Source organism: Streptopelia decaocto (assembly GCF_964273445.1).
Source record: "Streptopelia decaocto genome assembly, chromosome: 6".
Classification (NCBI taxonomy): Eukaryota; Metazoa; Chordata; class Aves; order Columbiformes; family Columbidae; genus Streptopelia; species Streptopelia decaocto.
Window position 1 is genome coordinate 5,192,754 of NC_138660.1, and position 17,976 is coordinate 5,210,729.

At 46.6% G+C, this 17,976-nt stretch overlaps 1 protein-coding gene across 3 annotated transcripts in view; it reads right to left on the reverse strand.

Moving 5' to 3' along the window:
* DIS3L2 (DIS3 like 3'-5' exoribonuclease 2) overlaps positions 1 to 17,976 on the reverse strand; it is a 190,738-nt gene that overhangs the window by 50,544 nt on the left and 122,218 nt on the right. For all 3 annotated transcript variants that reach the window (XM_082056350.1, XM_082056352.1, XM_082056351.1), the window contains one exon: positions 13,976 to 14,209. In XM_082056350.1, coding sequence (XP_081912476.1) covers positions 13,976 to 14,209 — 234 coding nt within the window. The remainder of the gene's footprint in view (positions 1 to 13,975; positions 14,210 to 17,976) is intronic.

Genomic DNA, 17,976 nt, shown 5'->3' on the forward strand with positions numbered 1-17,976 from the left:
AAAAGGTCTCCTCCCCCTGGGAATTCAGCGTACCAGCAACCTGACCACGTACCATCCTAAAAACGCATCACTGCCTTCCCTGCCGGGACTGACCCCATCCACTCCTAAAGCAAATCATAACATAACGGAATCTCTGATTCCCATTTTTAACATACCCCCACACACAGCAGAGTTGGCTGGGGCAGGCAAGTCTTAGACAAATCTTTATAATTCAACCTTAAAAGACAGTCTGTAGAGCACGGCTCCCGAGAAATGCCTGGATTCTGTCGGGCACGGCAGCTCTTACACGGCTCTCTGGTTTTTGTGGTACTTCTGCATAAATCAAACTTTCCCGTTTCCCTTCTTGATGGACTCGGGGCTTTGTCAGGTTAATTTTGTCCAGGCAGTTCTGGAATTGGAGTTGTCCATAGCGAAGTGGTAAGTTTTAAGGGCAGAAACCAACACCGTATTTTATAGAGACAGTCAAGTTCTTAAAATTAGTTATTTATTCCAACAATATTAAAAGGAGACACAGCACTTTCTCAGTAATTTTTCCATTTGTAGTATTTTGGTTTGGTTTTTTTAAACCCATGAGCCTAATCCTTAATTTCTCTATGGAAAAGCTGGAAGAGAAAGATCACAGGGACGAAGGATCAGCCTCCTAGAGCATCCACTGCGCTCGCTCAACCCTTTGGAAAGGTGGCTGTGTTTGCTGTCGAGATTATTTCTTTTAAATACAGTCTGAAAGTAAATAAATAAATAAAAATATCTCCAGGCATCAGTATTAGCTTGTGAAGGAGACCCAGACAATGCACAGGAGGCTAGAAAGAAGCCAGTAAATTCTAAGGGTGTAGAACAGGAGAGAGGATTAAGCCTGGTGATTAAATTAGGCGACGCATGAATACATTCCAATGCGCAACATCACTCAAGCACTGGACAAAACATATGGCAACAATGGAAAGCGCTGCCCACGAGGTCACCTTTAATATGATTAGCCATGGACGCCTGAAAGCAGATCTGCCAAGCACCGGCGTGCTAACCCTCCTTTGTGCGGGGCGGAGGAGCACCCTCCGAAAGCCTTTGAGGCTTTGAACCCCACACAAACGGCTGCTGGGTGTCAAGGGATGTGCCCAAGTCCATTGAAAGTGGGACACACACACACAAAAAAATGAGCCTCAAGGCCGGGAGAGCGTTTTGAGAGCGGCTTTTGTTCCCTGCCCACAGGGCACCGGCGGGAGCCGTCCCCAGGGTGTCCTGCGTGACAGCTGGGTCACCCCACGGGCTCCCCTGTTCCACTGGGACTTTTCAGCTCCGCTGGCCCGCATTCACGGGCACGGCTCGCCTCTTTGAAGGGGAGAAAGAGCTTCATCCATCACTGACACGGAGGGAGTTAATTCAACTTCTTCTTTACAACTGGAAAGGCTTTTGCTGTGAGCAGGAGGGAGTGCAGGAAGAGTAATGAAATCCAAAAGGGAGCCAAATGATGCTTTCCTCTGCTAGACGCCAGCGCTGGCAGCGCTCGCTGCTGGCACGGCCCGTGGTGGGTGAAAGGAGACTCTTTTGTGGTATGCCATTAGCTACTTCCAAGGCCTCAGTTCATGTTTACCACAGCCACTGTGTTACTTCACTCGGTATTTTTTTCCAGTCCTGTCGATTGTACTGCAGAACTGACCGAGTCCGTTTGGAAGCCTTGCTCACAGAAAGTAGAAACAAATTGCTTTTCAAATGGACTTTTTTTTCCCCTAAACCAAACCTCACGCTGCTTTCCATAAACCCAACCTAAGGCTGAAATCGCCACCTAAGGCTGAAGAGCAAAGGTCCCTGCTGGGCTTTGCCCGCTCGGTTATCGCCCCGCCGCCCCGGCGCTGAGCTGCACAGCCCGAATTGCAATAGAGGGCATCTCGCACCCCGGCATTTCTCCACACTGCAGCTACGTCAAGTAAAACCTCGTCACAACAGCAGCCAGCAGGTTGTCTGGTCAAGTGTAATGAGAAGAAACGCTCGATGACATTAAAGATAATCTCCTGTGAGTCACTTTGCATGAGCACCTTGCTGTAATCAGGTGAGCCCTTCAGACTGCTGAACCCTGCCCCAGAGGACCTTGGCCGAGCCCCTCGCAAGGTTTCTGCAGGTCATGAGTATTTCACATTCCAGGCAATGACTAATCGGGGACAGGCCCAAGGGCAAACTCCTTCCACACACTTTGCATGGCCGAGTGGGTCAAAGTCAGGGAGACAACCCCAGGAGGGACTCGCTCTGGGTCCACAGGTCCCAGCAGCTACCAAGGCCCGGTGACAACGCAAGAGCACGCATGGCACAGGACGCTGCCAGCTGAGCTCCTGCTATTGCCAGGAAAAGGAAAGGATCGTCTCCTAAAGCCTTTTCCAGCTTTACATTTCCAGGATGCCATAACTGCAGCTCAAGCCTTGACACAGCACATTCCAGGGGCCGCGCTGTCACCGCTGACATTCACAGGCTGTGAAATGCCACCCTCTCATAACCCAGAGTCACCTCCTTATGGGTCTCATGGGCTCTCATGGGATCTGCCAAGACTGAAGATCAAGGCAGTTTCTAACACAACAGGGTAGACCAGGCAGCTGCATGCTGGTTCTAAACACATTTGGGGCAGCAGCTCCACAAAGGAGGGAAGATTTTTTATTTCAGACAAATAAAAAAAAAACCTCCCCAAATGTAACTTTTTCAAATTGAAAATTAACAAGGGTTGGGAGGAGTGCCTGTGGTGGCACAAACTTCTTGGCTGTTTAAGTTCTTTTGAGCAAGTCGAATTGTATTTTGTACCCATCACTATGCCACCACTATCACAAAGGCTACTTGTAGCAAAATCACTGCTCCTCAGTGCTGGGTTCAAAGCAAAATACAGACCTACCAAACAACAAGAGCAAGGATGAACCCGGCCTGCAACACAGCAAGACGAAGCTCTGCAAGAAACTCACCCACCCAAAGAAGTGGGTTGTAGAAGCTGCCAACCTTTCAACAATTTTCCTGAAGGGATGAAGCCCAGATAATGTTACTTTGCCCAACTGCGTGGGGTGAGGACAAGCCCTCCCTCTCCTGCAGTGCTGAACTGCAGATGGCAGCTATGAACTCAGGAGGAAGAAGGTCATCAAGGTCCTCCTAAGGAGTAGCCACTTTCTCCCTACAATGTGGGCACACAAGGGCAGGTTTAACATACCTCCACCTCCTCCTTCTTCACCCCAAGAAGCACGTACATCATTTTGTTGGCCTTGGCATGTGGAGACCAACTGGCTTCCGTGCAGGGCAGGACCTACGGAAACTCCATTTAGATGCCATATTTCTATCTGGCCTCTCTGAGTATTCATTGTCTGCTCTAGAATTCATCTTAAAACTCCTGGGACGCTGAGCAATAGCACTCCTCCAGCATGGTGAACATCAGAGCTCAGGTGAGGACTGAACAAACCCAAGAGTAAGATCACCCTGTGAGCGAGATGTTCACCACGCAGCGCTTTACACCGCTTGGCACTCTTCTAAGAAAAGACTCATGTTCATGGTCTTTAAATTGATTTCAAGGAACCTGTACAAATGCTTCTTAAGAATTTGAAACGAGATGACCACACTGTGCAAGGATTTCAAGGCTGCCTCCCTGTTAAAGGCTTCTTGAGAGCGGCACCCCTTGGCATCACATTATGGATCCATCAACACACCCACCTCTTACTCCCACCTAAACATGAGAAAACAGTAACTCCTCAGCTCACTTAACCACCTCTATGTTACCCCCTGGCTTGTTTAAATAAAAAAATAACTAAAGAGCAAAGCAGTGCGAATGCAGTATTAAAGACTAACAACCATCACTTTCAGTGATGCTTGAAAATAATAAAAACCAGAGAGCTGAAGTGAAAATTCAAAACCTCAAAGTAATTTCAACCATACATACATGAGAAGGGAAAAGTTTATACATGATGCAACAGAAAAAATGACTCACTTTCTGAAATGCCAAAGTCTGTTTTAGTTCATTCTGTCTTCTATACCTGCTAAACACATCACTGACAGAGAAATCATTTAATAAATTGCATTTTTTTTAAAATCCCATTTTAGCTATTTAAGCATTCTATTTCCTAGTATTGTGGGTTCAAGTTCTACTCGAACATGCTAATCAGAAGCAAAGTGCTAGCTCAGTCAATGAGGTTTCTTCTCAGAAAAGGAGAGTCTTGAGATTAAAACAGAGACCTTGAAATTGAGGTGAAACTGCAGCCTTAAAGCTAATGCAAAACCTTGTGTTGATTTACAGGACTAAGAATTCCCCAGTCGCAGGGCTGACGGCAGCATTGCCATGGGACACCCGATTTGCTACCGCTCTGCAGCCCCCGATGGTCAGTGGGACAGAGGGACCAGCCCCATGACATGGCCAGTTTACTTCAATTGTCAAGGAAGGCACTAATTAAATTTTGTTGTATTCAGGCTAGGTTGGTTTTCTTAAAAAACCCAAACAATAATGAGTACTTGGTTAGTTCGTATTTATGTGTCAGAAACAAGTTTTTCAAGTCCATTTAAAGGCATTACCCACAAAACCCCTTCGCAGTGATTTTGCACGGCTGGTTTCTTTCAGACGTCTGAAATCTCTCAGACCACTCTAGTCCAACAAACTCATGAGGCTACTTTCTTGCTGCCTCTTGCTTAGTTTTCAAGTGACCATCAGTTCAATGGTACCTCATCACAGATGGGCAATGAACTGTCAGCAGCTTGATTGGTAACTAATTAGCATAAATGCAATATATCTGCTACCAGTCTAGATCCAAACTGGAGATTGCATTCCCTTCTGAGGGCAAAGTTTAATACTGCTGTCAGGTTTTAGAGCACCGACAATGCAACAACTTGTGAATACGTATCTGTGGGGAGAGATGGGTGTTTGTGTCTCAGGATGGGAGTAGGAAGCAACAGGGAATCAGTGTCTCCCACAAATGAACACGGCGCTGCACAAAGGAGCACATTCAAGCAGGAGATCTTTCTCAAATCCCAAGTATGGACAAATCTCAGAAACAAAGTGCAATGTGGATCAACAACCTTTCTGAGATGTCAGCCTTTAGGCTCCCATTTTATGCAATTCATATTCAGGGGAAATCTACACTCTGAATTACGCTTATGTGCTTGAAGAACTTCCTTATTACAAAATGCAGAGATGGGCAAGATAACCGATCTAGACTATTAAAGACAGATTCAAAGCCACTTGCTTTCAAAACAAAACCAAGAGGTTGCTCAATAAAATGTGCTCCCGATGGACCACTGCAAACTTTAGCAGGGTGTGTAATTTCAGGAGTCACGGGCTTGGACTTGAATGTTTAAAGACAAACCCAAAGGTCAACTTCAGCAGGCACTGGCTCCCTCACATGGGGCAGGACCAGCTCCATCCTCCACTCAGTTGTTGGGATTTTGGTGAAGACTCTTGTAGCCTCATTCCAAGGGGCTGTGGAAACCACAGGTGCTCTCCGTGTTTCTCTGTACTTCAGCATCCGCATGCTATAGATGAGAAAAGATAAAAGATCCCAGGGCTCTGGAGGAATGAGCGTGCCCAGAGACACGCTCATAAATAAATATAAAATGAGTTGTGGTCATAAAAAGCAAGAATTTTTTCCTCTGCTCTCACTCTGGAATTGAAATGAGAAATCACAGAACTGCAATGTCTGAATCTTTCATCTCCTTCCAAACGTCGTCTTTTCTCATCATACAATTAGCCTTTCTTCCATTTACTGTTAGGTGAAACAGAACTGGCTCTGACAAAGAGCTGCTACATCTCCACCTATGGCAGACTGATCACATTTGAAGTTACATCACTCAGCACCCAGTGGCCCCATCCAAAGAGAGTGATGGATTAGCCAAGCAGTCAGCTATAATTAATACCTGAAAAAACCCCACCAAACCAAACTTGTCAAGTCTCTGTTCAAATATGTGATAAATGGAATCTGAAACAACAAGGGACTTTCTGATGATGTCTGTTCATCATCGGGGAAGAAAAACACCATCAACTGGAGGGCAAGACTCACAGAGCAAGGATTGTTTCCTCAGTAGAAAATGTGAAGTAAGCATTTCCTCCCAGCACTCGGCCCACATGCACCTCTACACAAACGTGTCTTCCTGGGTTTTATCTATCCTGCTATCTGAGACAATGAAGAGCCAATTGTTTCTGCTTCATTCAGAACCAGTTTTGCCATCCTGAACCTCAGAAGCCACTACTACTCTCCCTACCAACCTCAAAAATACCAGCGAGCAGCTTGCTCAGCTGGAACAAGCACTGAACTCTGTCCCCTCAGCTCTGAGCTTCATGTTTGGGACACATTCCATCACACTAAGCCACCACCTGCCACCGATGCACTCTCTTTCCCCTAGTGATGCTATTAAACACTGTCTGAGGTCCCCGCAAGCAAGTGACCCCAGGCTGCCTAACACACAAGCACGGGCAAAACCCACCTGTGTCCAGCTAGCCCAGGAAACCAAGAGATGTCTGCTTCATGCGTGAATACGGAGCACCTGCAACCACCTTCAACTCTACCTGCGGGTCAGCACATGATGACTACCAGCTCACCCCTCTTCTACAACAAGCGATCACCAACTGGATTCAATCGACAGAGGAAGCCAAGCAATTTGGGAGGTATGACGAAGTACTGCCCATCGCAGCTCTGTCTCGTCGAGCAAGAGAGACGTCCGTGGGACAGCGGCACGTGTGGGCAAAGGCTGAGGGCTGAAAGGACTGGGGAGAGAGACCACTGTGACCCACGCTGATCGCTTCTGTGATGCAGAGAAGTGCTGGCCACGGTTCAGCCCTTCGTGCTGATGTGGTTCGTTTCTCTGCTCTGTACCACGAGAAGCACCTGCTGGGGAACTGGTATAAAAAAAAATAACCTTAACTGGGCCAGCAATAAACAGCAGAAACAAAAAAAGGACCAATTCTTATTGAATAGCTTCCAGTAATAAACGTGAGAGGAAGAGAATGGTCAGCGCTGGCCTAATGCCCTGGATTTGGCCTGGGAATCAGGAAAAGGCTCATCCTGCCAGCTCTGCCACCGACTCAGCGCGTCAGCTCTGGCAACTGCTTCACCTCTTGGTGCCGCTCTCATCGTCTGGAAGGATGGAGCCGGGCTCCCTCTGACACTTGCTGGGGGCTCGCAGGTGGAAAAAAGCTATTGCTGCGACAGACAGCATCTCAAATTAAAACATAAGATCCCTTCGTTTTGGAGAAGTTTCTGAGCTTGCAGGTCCATGGAAGGTTACATAAAACTCAAGGGTTAAGCTGTGTTTGTTTGGAAGCAAAACACTTGTACATGACCGGAGAACTTGAATATGTGAGCGAGTGGCTGGAATCCTTAGTCCAGGACGAATAAAGTCATAACCCACTCTTGCGTTACTGATGGTAAATTAACACCAGAGCACCACTGTGTGGGGACCTCCTTCCCAGCCCTGTTTGCCCAGACATCTGGCTGCGGTGGCTCCCAGCACGATGCTCCGCAGCCGAACCCCGTGCTCCAGCGTCCGAGTCCCCCTCCCGCCAGAGCCAGCTCGACCACTTCACCACCTGCTCCTGCTGGGACACAGCTGCTCTGCTCTAAAAGAACCATCGGGAAACGGCAGGACATGTGCAAGAACATCAATCCTACTCACACCCCTGGGAGGACTTTATTAAAATCCCATGGCAAAAAATCAGATTCTGAGGACTTTCCACTCAAAATCTTAATTTAATCAAAATATTTTAAAACCTACTGGCCATGCAAACATCTCCATGCAAGAAGAAAGATGCTCAGCCAACACAGACCCCTCAGTGCTTCCTTCCTGTGCAGATCCTTGGTGTGTGTGCAAATTGCCCGACCTGAGCCACTTACTGATCCTGATGACAACGACGACATTTCATATTTGCCTGCAAAGTATCACGTTCCCTGTGGTATTGTAGGAAAGATAATTCAAAAATCACTCCTACTTCACTAACACACCTTTGCAAAAGCGTTTTGATTACTCCTGCAGGGAAGAGCAGTACGCCCAAGAACAAAGCTGCGGCCTCAGATGCCCATTTTGACATATTAACTGGGGCTATGCAAAAAGACATAAAATCCCCAAAGGAAATTAATCTTCAAATACATCCAACTTCCCCCCAGCTGCCTTATGTATCACACAGTATAAGCAACTGTCCATAATGATCGTACAGCACCTGCTGTCCCCATTCTGGGTATCAGCGATGTCTCTTTAACCAGACATCAAAGAGAAGGAGCAGACAATGGTGGAATTGTGATAGCAAGTGAATAGTGAAAGCTCCTTGTCAGTCTGCATTTCCATTTATCTTACAGCACCATACGTACAGCCCACCCTGCCCCTGCTGCCACGTTCATGCGCTCTTGCTGTAACAGCCTCTTTCAGGAGGTATCGTGGCAGTTTTCAGGATTCTATAAATGTGTCTGCTGGGTTTTCTCATGGATCAGAGCAAGTGTCGGGATACACACCTGAATCTACCCCGAGGGATCCAAATCCCGGATGAATCTGGTACCAATGTCACATCCCAGAAGATGAGCACCAGGACCTTCTCATTGAGTCTGCCCAAAAACCCAACAAAAGCCACGCTCCCTGGGGAGATGTGAGGACGGCCAAGGGTCAAGGCTTGGACCAAAGCCATTTACTCCTCTCCCCAGAAAAGTGCGTGCACTGAGAGTGCAGCTGTGGCTGGAAAACCTCAGCATCACACCAGGGGGTGCTCAGCCCAGGACGTCCTTCCTGCCCCAACAGCATTTTAAGACATAAATTCAGATTGTGCTAGTAGGGAAAACATATGTATATTCTGTTAACTGAGGTCTATACAATATTATAGGCCTTTGCTGCCCCATCTAAACAGTTCTTCCACCCTGAAGTGCCTTCCATTTTTATATTAATATATTTTATTTTGCATACCATGTCTGTTTAACCAGAGTAGAACTACTTACTGCTTCCACACAGCAAGAAGAGGAGAAGACCTGAATGCTTACTGTACACACATGAGTCAGGAAACATGACAAAACAACTTCCCATAATTATTTCCTGCAGTCATTCATATTGGAAAATGTTAATGGTGATAGTAATTAATCTCCAGCTCATGAGATTTCCAATTAAACAACATTAGCAGGATCTACTGTCTAAAAATGTGTTTCTGTCCTAGCCCATTAGCCACAACTAAACACAATGGCACATCCTGCACGTACAATGTGTTTCTTCCTCCCGGTTTTCTGCGTGTGGATGGCTTGAGTCAACTTCTCAGAGCTGTTCGCATCCATAGGCAGAGCCAGTTCTGAGAGCTTCAAAAACTACACAGAGCTGGTTAATATATCCAGTATGACACACACCTGGGTGTTTTGGGGCTGCTATTCTGTGCACATTCTGGGGTCTGGAGTCGTTATGCTTGTTTCCTGCAGCAGCAGCAATACTTTATTACTACAGGAGTCCCACCAACCTTAATTAAAAAAAGCTATTCTCAAAGATCTCTTACTTCCTCGGCCCCAGCAGGCACTGGGCAGACCGTAGGTAAGGTCTCCAGTGTGGTACCAAGCTACAACAATACAATTTTTACTACCTTTAAGTTACTCAAAACAATAGAGACCCACAGGGAAAAGTGACCCTTTCTCTGACGACAAGACAGTGGCACGGCACGCAGGTTGGGAGCAAGCAAAAGCAAGACTGTTTTACTAGCAATTCAACCCTTAAATTTGCATAACATTCTCATCTTTGCCATTTTAATCCTTTTTTCTCTTCCCTTTTCGCACACACCTGCCAAGCTGAATGTCTGTTGCGCAGAAAACAAGGAGAGAAGCTATGCTAGCAAACAATTAAATGCCATTAACCAGTCTAAACGTAAATGCACTTTGGGTTCTTCTCACGATGAACTTTGGTGATGCCATCGTTTTGAGCACCCAGGTGTATGGGTGCTGGTGAAGGCGGAATTACCGGCACAACAAAAGCCACCGCTCAGCTCACAAACAGTTGTCATAGAGACAAATCAGCATCCCGGGGTATTCTCATTTTAAATACGCACAGAAATCCGTTTTAACCTGTCTTCTTGTAGGCGTCTGTCCTCGTGATTCATTTATAATCTGCTGAGGCCAAAAAGAGAACCATTTATCAGCAGGTCTCCTCTAGGCAAGCTCGAGCTAATGAGCTTTTCTGCAAACTTGATGGTTTTTGTTGAAAGCAAGTTTCTATCTGATTCTTTGGCTAGTGTTTCTAAAAGCAGTGGTTTGGGGAAGTGATCCAGCTTCAAAGTAACCTGGCCAGGAAAAAAAAGGAAAGTTGAGGGTTGTGCTCACTTTGGTTTCTAAACCAGGTCAGATCGCTGCTCCAATTCACAGTGCGGGTGCAGCAGGAGCTGTGAGAGGACAGCACAGGGGTGGCATTGCACGGTCCTGGGCAGCGAGGAGGCGGCAGGGAAGACAATACTGTAAATATCTGAACGTTTTTTTCACAAAGCCACAGTGCACAGCACCTCTTGCCTTTACATCTAAAAGCTGCAGCTCCAAACGAGAAGGAAAAGAAATACATTAATCTCTGGCTGTGTGGACAAAGTTTCATAAGCTCCTCAGCTGCTGAAGGTGCAAAGACTTTGAACTTCTAAAAATCAGTTCTCAGATGTCTTCTGGAGCTCGGAAGCCAGCAGGCAGCACAGGAAACCATATTCTAGGGAAAAAGCCACAAAAGGGGCCCATGGGGACAGCAAGATCCCACGTAGAGACAGATGTGTGGCTCTAGTTGCCAAGAAGGTCCTCAGACCCAAGGTCCAATGCAGCAGGGTGCACCTACAGAGGCACGAAAGGAACTGGGACAAAGAGTGGCAGGGGTGTGGGTTGCCATGGCCAGGACTGAACTGGGGCAGGAATTCAACATGACACAGCCCCAAAGAGATACATAGATACTGACAGTGAACCCACAAATCCTAAGCCTTCAGGACCGTGTGCTACCTCAAGGTCTTCTGTGCGACCCAGATTAGTAATTCCCAAGTTATTTAAAAAAAAAAAAAAAATCTTCATTTTCTAAAATTACTGCTAAAAAATAAACCCATGGGCAAGCAGATGCTGCTCTCACACTAGGTCATAAAAATTCAGCAGCGACATTCAAATGGGAGACATTCCCCTCACCACGGCACAGCCAGCCTGACGCTGCTGCATCTGACCGGAGCCATCCTGTGTTCCCTGGCCAACCAGTATTTCTGCTGTTATAAATCTATGCCCACGAATGGCTTCACGAGAGAGATGTTCTTAGTTTTGGGGAATAAATCCTCAGTTATCAGGATGGTATGGGGGAGAGCAATATCATTTCAAAGGGGAAACTGAGGCAGGCAGGGAGAGCACCAGCCCAAGGTCACCACAGCCACTGGCAAAGCAAGATGGGAGAATCTTCCCACAATGATTTTTTTAATACCAACGGGAAGCACGAGAGCACATCAGGTTGAAATACAGCTGGGTGGAAGTAAAATATAAAAAGGTATCACTGTTCAATCAGGAGTGACCCTAAGGGAGAGTCTCTCAAACATAATGCAATGTATAGAAGAGGGATCGCATCCCTTGGGAAAAAAAGCGCAGGAGTCATCCCTGCCCAGCCACCCCCTCCCATAAGACTGTGGGATGATCATTTCCTTCGCTCACATATTTATTTGGAATCTGATAATTCATTGCCCCTCGTTTCCTGCTGGAGTTTCTCTTCCATTGTTCAGGACTCACATTACTCAACAGGAAATCGGTGAGAGGTCCAGCGATTAGAAAGGTGTGTTTCCCATTCGGACCCACCCTCGCTCGCTCGCTCGCCGGGGGCTGGAAGTCAGACCCAGCGCACATCTGAGTCCATGGGAACTCAGGGAAGTGGGGGAGCAAAGGCAGAGGGACTCATCTCCTTCTATTAAAAGCTACAGATGGCTTTGTCCAGCCGTACACCACTGACCACATCCACACACCCATCCCTCACATACTGCTCGTGCTCAGGCCTTACAGTAACTGCTTTCTCCGTGTGCTGGGGATGGTGTAGTTTATCAAAAGGCAACTATCAAGGCAGCACTTGAAAAGAGTAAGTATGTTGGAAGTGTCCCTTGAACTAAAATATACTTCCTTCTCCAAGACCATCACTTTTGCTCTGACACCCTTGCCAGGGGAGAGAGATTCTGCACGGCATAAAGTGCCACTTGTGAGACATAACTCACTTTATCACATTGGTTAGGAAGAAGGCTGAGTAGAAATCAGCTCTCTCCAGTGCCCTTAGCAGTGACTTTTAACCTTCATCTCACAAATGATGCTCCAATACGTTCTCTTTAATGGTTCCTCTGTAACAGCACAGAGCAAAACAAAACACCACTTATCTTTTACGTGGTATCACTGGAGCAGGATGCTACCCTGGCCAAACCTTCTCATTGAAAATGTCACAGCTGTTTTAAAACATATTTTCTCTGAGGTTAGTTTGACAGCAGGTACTCAACTCAGGCACATTCGGTGACCACTCAGCACTGCACTGTGTGACTTGTGCAATGCCACTGGTGACCTTTCTGGGCCACAGCTCCCAGTCACTATGGACTGTTGTTGCAACCCAGGCATCTCCGAGGCTTCCCAGTTCATCAAGTGCAAGGGCTAGGTTTGTTATGTTTCTCTAGCATTCAGAGCATGCCTGGGAACAAAAGCCCAGCTTACTAGCCATTGTATGATAAATCTCAAAGAGGGAGGCCTCTGTTCCAAAAGAGCTTTAAGAAAATTCTGCGTGACTTCAAAGTGGGAGTCTGATTTCCAAAAAGTATTTGAATATAGTTTTAAGAACGATTATTTCCTTTGAGCAAGAAGGGACCCTGAGCAAATGTCCTTGCTCCAGGGTCACTTAGGTGTGCCTAACCAGTCCTCCTACAACAGATGTAGGCAAGATAGCCTCAGACACCACAATGCTACACCAGAAAGTTTATCCTAAAGTATAACCGCAACCTTCTCTACTGAAACTCAAGATACAAATGTCTCATCCTGTCCACCTTGGACATGGTGAAAAGCACACTGTCTCCTCTTCACAGCAGCTTCGCCAGACTAAGCCATGTGCTCTGCTGGGGAAGGTCACAGATTATAGACACTTCTTGCTCTTGTTGCTCTGCAACGATTTCTCTAAAATTAGACTTTCCTGCAACTGGAGGCAACGTTACAATGCTGAGTAAAATGGAAGGGTTACAACATACCTCTTCCATACAATAGTCCTGTTTACATATCTCAGCAATATCCTTATGTTGACTCATGTTCATTTTGCAAAATGAAACAATGGAGCTTCCTTATATTAAGAGATTATTTTGTCTCCTGCTCAGGAAGGCCACGGGGTTCTGTAAATTACTGGAACCTCCTATCCACAAAAACTGTCATAAGCCACCTCTGAGAAGCTGAACCTCAAATGTAAAAGTATTTTTGCTGTGATAATATAAAATAACTGGATCTACTTGTAAAATAGAAATGACACTACCACAACTGATACAAGATTATTTAAATCACCCCAGACAGAAAGCCTCCTCAGTAGCATTTCTTTCTCTGAAACACACCCAACGCTTATAAGCATTAGCTTAGATAACATACAGTCATTTTCCCTGCCCAGAGAACTGCTATGAAAGATGTGGAAAACGTGAGTATTGCAAGCACAGAAATAAATGTGAAGAAAAAGCCTTTCACAGCGAAAAGTGCACTAAGGATATCTGAGCTGCCTGATAATGAATGACACCATCATGATGTGTTTCACCGTGTAAGTTACTTACCCACGCCACCAGGGTTTTAGGATTTTGAAAATGTTGGAAGATGGAACACTCCTTAGAAAACAGGAACTTTTTTCCTTTGATCCTACTTTACTTAGTGCTTTTAGTACATCATTTGATGCCACTTTTCAGACGACATTAGCGCACAAACCTGCCTTTCTATTTCAGCCCTATTTTCCCCCTTGAGTTTTCAGACTGATGAGGAAACCCTTAGGGCACACAACATGAAACTGTGGAGCAGAAGCCCCCGACAAGGGCTGGACTCACCTGGTCCAGGCGCAGAGCACCATCGATGAAGCGCTGTCTGCGGAGGTGCCGGGCGATTCGATGCAGGTTCAGCACAGCTTGCTGTATCTCAGCTACTGAGTGTTGAGGGGAGACAGGGGGAAGTTCTTCAGGTGAGAACACCTTCCCGGGGCTTTCGATCATACTCTGTGCGTGGTCGTAGCTCAGCTTCACGCAGGAGCAGATGACTGTCCGCCCAAACCATTCGTCAAGGATCTGCAAAATTGGGAAATGTTAATTGATTTGAGGACTTATCCAGCACGCAAAGGCTTGGGAAGTTGTACAGACACTGGAAGGAATGACGCCAGACCTTGGAATTGACCGTGATCTTCAAGTGAAGATCTTCTCATACTGGGAACATCAGGCCTTTTGTCCGTACAGATTCTCTAGTGTCTAGGAGCATGTACATGTACAATGTATTGTGCATATACATAGGGAACTGCTTGGATCACCCTCCTCTACCTGATTTCCCTCTTTCATAGAGCTCAAAGGACTACAGCCCACCCAGGAGCTGAAAGCAGCTGGAGGTTGAAGCATGGAGGGTGTTGGTCTCTTCTCCCAAGTAGCAAGTGGACAAGAGGAAATGGGCTCAAGTTGCGCCAGGGGAGGTTTAGATTGAATATTAGGAAAAAATTCTTCCTGGAAAGGGTTGTTGGGCATTGGAACAGGCTGCCCAGGGCAGTGGTGGAGTCACCATCCCTGGAGGGGTTTAAAAGGCATTTAGACGAGGTTCTTACGGACATGGTTTAGTGCTAGAGTGAGGTTATGGCTGGACTCGATGATCCTGAGGGTCTCTTCCAACCGAAATGATTCTATGATTCACTCAAAGGTTACCGGGTGCAGCAGCAGCAACAGGCAGATGCACATGCAAGAAAGGATCCCCTATCTAAAACACAGCAGACTACATTCCACCTCTTCAATTAAAGTGTGGCCAGCAGGGCACGAGGGGCTGGCCCTAAAATACTGTTTTCAGGAGCACTGCAGGAACCCCAGTGTCTGATTAGCACTCGTGAAAGTGTCTGAGTAGGACTTTGGTGGGTCTGGAGGAGAGATGACCAGTCACTGACCCCTTGTTGCTCTGATCGTGTCTATGGTCCTAGGCCCAAACTCAAGCCTTTCTGGGCTTCCAAACTATTTTGGAATCTAGAGGAAAATGATCGATAAATCATCTATAAAATTGTTTTATTTTAAACCAGAAGCCACTCCCATTTTAAACTCTGTAACAGACTACCAACGTAGAAGCAGCGATTCAGAATTATTTCTTAAAGCAGAAAGGAAAATCTACCTTCAGCTGAGATACGTAAGAGCCCAAGAGCTCATCAAGCCAGTGAGAAAGCACAGAAGGACAAAGGGCAGAAGGCTCTTCAGAAAAGTCAAGAGCATTGGCATGAGGGCTCTGGAGACGGCTGCAGCCTGTGATACACCATTCAGAGCTCAAGTGCTTAGAGAATGAACGGAGAACTGTAATTCTGCCTTAGCCACAAGTGTCACCTCACCCCTTCATCAGCACAACAGAACAAGGTAAATTCTGCAAGTGACGGTGTCTGGGGAGAACAGCCAGCTCTCTCTCAGACAGACTCAGCAAGGACATCGCTTCAGAAAGGCAAACCCTCTTCTTAAAATAAAAGGACTGATCCCCAAGATACCTTTGCTGCCTCCCTCTGCCCCACAGAACAAACGTGCGGTGTAACTCCGCAGCTCAGAGCTCTGAAAGTCACAGCGCGTTTAAGCTCATCTCTAATTAGAAAATGTCCTAATAGCGGAGATGTAGCAAGTGATGTCTTGCAATGTAAACTGCTCTGACCCTCGGCTCATGGATATTCTGTGCGCCCCTTCCAAAGAGAAAAAAAAGGAAGAGAAAGTCACAAAGCTGGACAGAGATGCTGTGACAGTGCTGGCAGCATCTGCTCTACACTCTGCTGCATCCTGTTAAATGTGGTCCAGTTTCTTGCGGTGATGCAGGATCCATATCTGGCAGGTCAGCAACACCTGATGAAACCTGCTGGACTCAAAAAACCTCCTGATATTAAGCGAGCATGATCTGTAGTGTGGAAGGGGCTGCACTGCTCTTTAACTGATCCACTTCCAGCAAGCTAAAGATCAGTTGGTAACAAAGATATGTCAGACTTCAGTAATGCATGGATGGTACCCAGGCACCAAAAAGGGGTCGTCCCTTGTTGAGATGATCTCGGAGCAAGGCTGAGCAGCCTTCATTTGAATTGAGCACTTCTACAGACCCTACAGTTGTAAGAGGCAGCTCTTTCAGTTTGCTGTTCAACTGTTTTGAGACGCAACTTCTATTTCCCTGCTAGTTCCTCCATCTCCAGCTATTAATTTCTGCATTAAAGGTCACTAGCAATTCTGTCCCTCACTGTTGTATTATGCTATATCAAATATTTTGTATTTGGAAAGCACCCTCATTGTACTTTATAAAGTGAGTCAATTCCATCATGTACGTGCATGTTAAAGAGTTAAGACTGGGCACAAACCAGAAGGGTAATTCCACAGAGAAGCACTTTCCCCAAGCCCTGGGTTAGTGCTGAACACCAGCTCTGGGGCTACATGGTGCTTTCTGCCACTGGCTTCCCAGAGCTCCTCTGTCCCTCGCAGGAGGCAACAGACCAGATTTCCACTTCGCTGTCTGAACTTGAAGCTTTCAACAAAATCTCATTTTTCTGCTTCCTTAGAAAAGGCCAAATATTGCAGAACTCCACTCCTTCTTTGCAAGCCAAGAGATGCAGCATATTGGCCTCCCAGAATATAGCTAGAATTTCAAATCTCAGGCAGGCTACATTCAGGGCAAAGTGTCAGGACAAGCAGCCCATTACTAGCAGACATTAAACTTCTTTTATTTCTCTGTTTTCCCAATTGCTTTTTTCTGTTCTTGGTCTCTCAAAAGCAACCAAGCAGCGTGATGCAGAGCGTCCAATTTCCATTCTGCAATGGCTCTAACAGGTGTAAACTGGACAGTGACAACCCTGAGAGGTCTCCTGTTAACATACCCTATAAACACCTTCTCACCAAGTTTGCCTGGATGCATTAAACGCACTTCAGACAGGCAAGGAATGGCGTTTTGGATGTATCTTGCCCCGTGCAGTCCAGTAATCCCTGTGTGTAGTGAGCAGAGCTGCCAGACTCAGCCTTGCTGCAGGGCACACTAACTTAACTCTGCCCACCGTCCAAGTATTTGCTGGAAATGCCCTCTGTCTTTGCCTTCAGCGGCCATCTGAGCAGACTTAGGGTAACCACAGCCTCCTGTCCCTGGTTTGGAAAGCCCACCAGCGGAATGGGCAAGCTTCGCTTCTACAGGGAAAGCCCACAAGCCTGGCTGATCCAGGTACCAGTAGCTGACAGGTGGGCAAAAGCAGAGCTGAGGAGCAGTGCCTGGGGGTTATGAACTGGGACTGGGAGGTTACAAGCAGCCCACAAGACAGGTTTGCAAGGTCTCCCCCATCACAGCAAACCTGGTGCACCCAGTCCCCAGGCAGAGTACCACTATGTGAGATACTTCTAGAGTTAAAGCTTCCCTTCCCCAGCTTGGGTTACTTTTGAGAAAAAGCTGTAGTCCCCAGCACATCGTGTGATGAAAATCAGCGTGGCTCAGCAGAAACCCTCCCATCAGCACCGTCCCTGTGGTACGGGTCTCTTTGAGGGTGAGACATAGCTGTGCGTGAGGCTGAGGACTTTCCCTATGCAAGGCAGTGTCCATATCACGTCCTGGCTGATGACAACAGTTTTGAGCCTGGAAAAAACGTTGTTTGTAAAGGTTGTTTCAAACTGAAGCAATTTCTCTTCCCCACTGGTAGAAGGAACCGGCAGGGCTGTGCTTCAAACATCAGCAGGCAATAACTTTATAAGGAGAGTCGCATCGTTTGTTTTCAAATATCTTTCTGTTGACTGCATCTGAACAAGAACGTGCTACGTTGTTCCTATAAACGCCCAGCTCTGCTTCTGAAGAACAGCACAGATGCTACAATATGGTT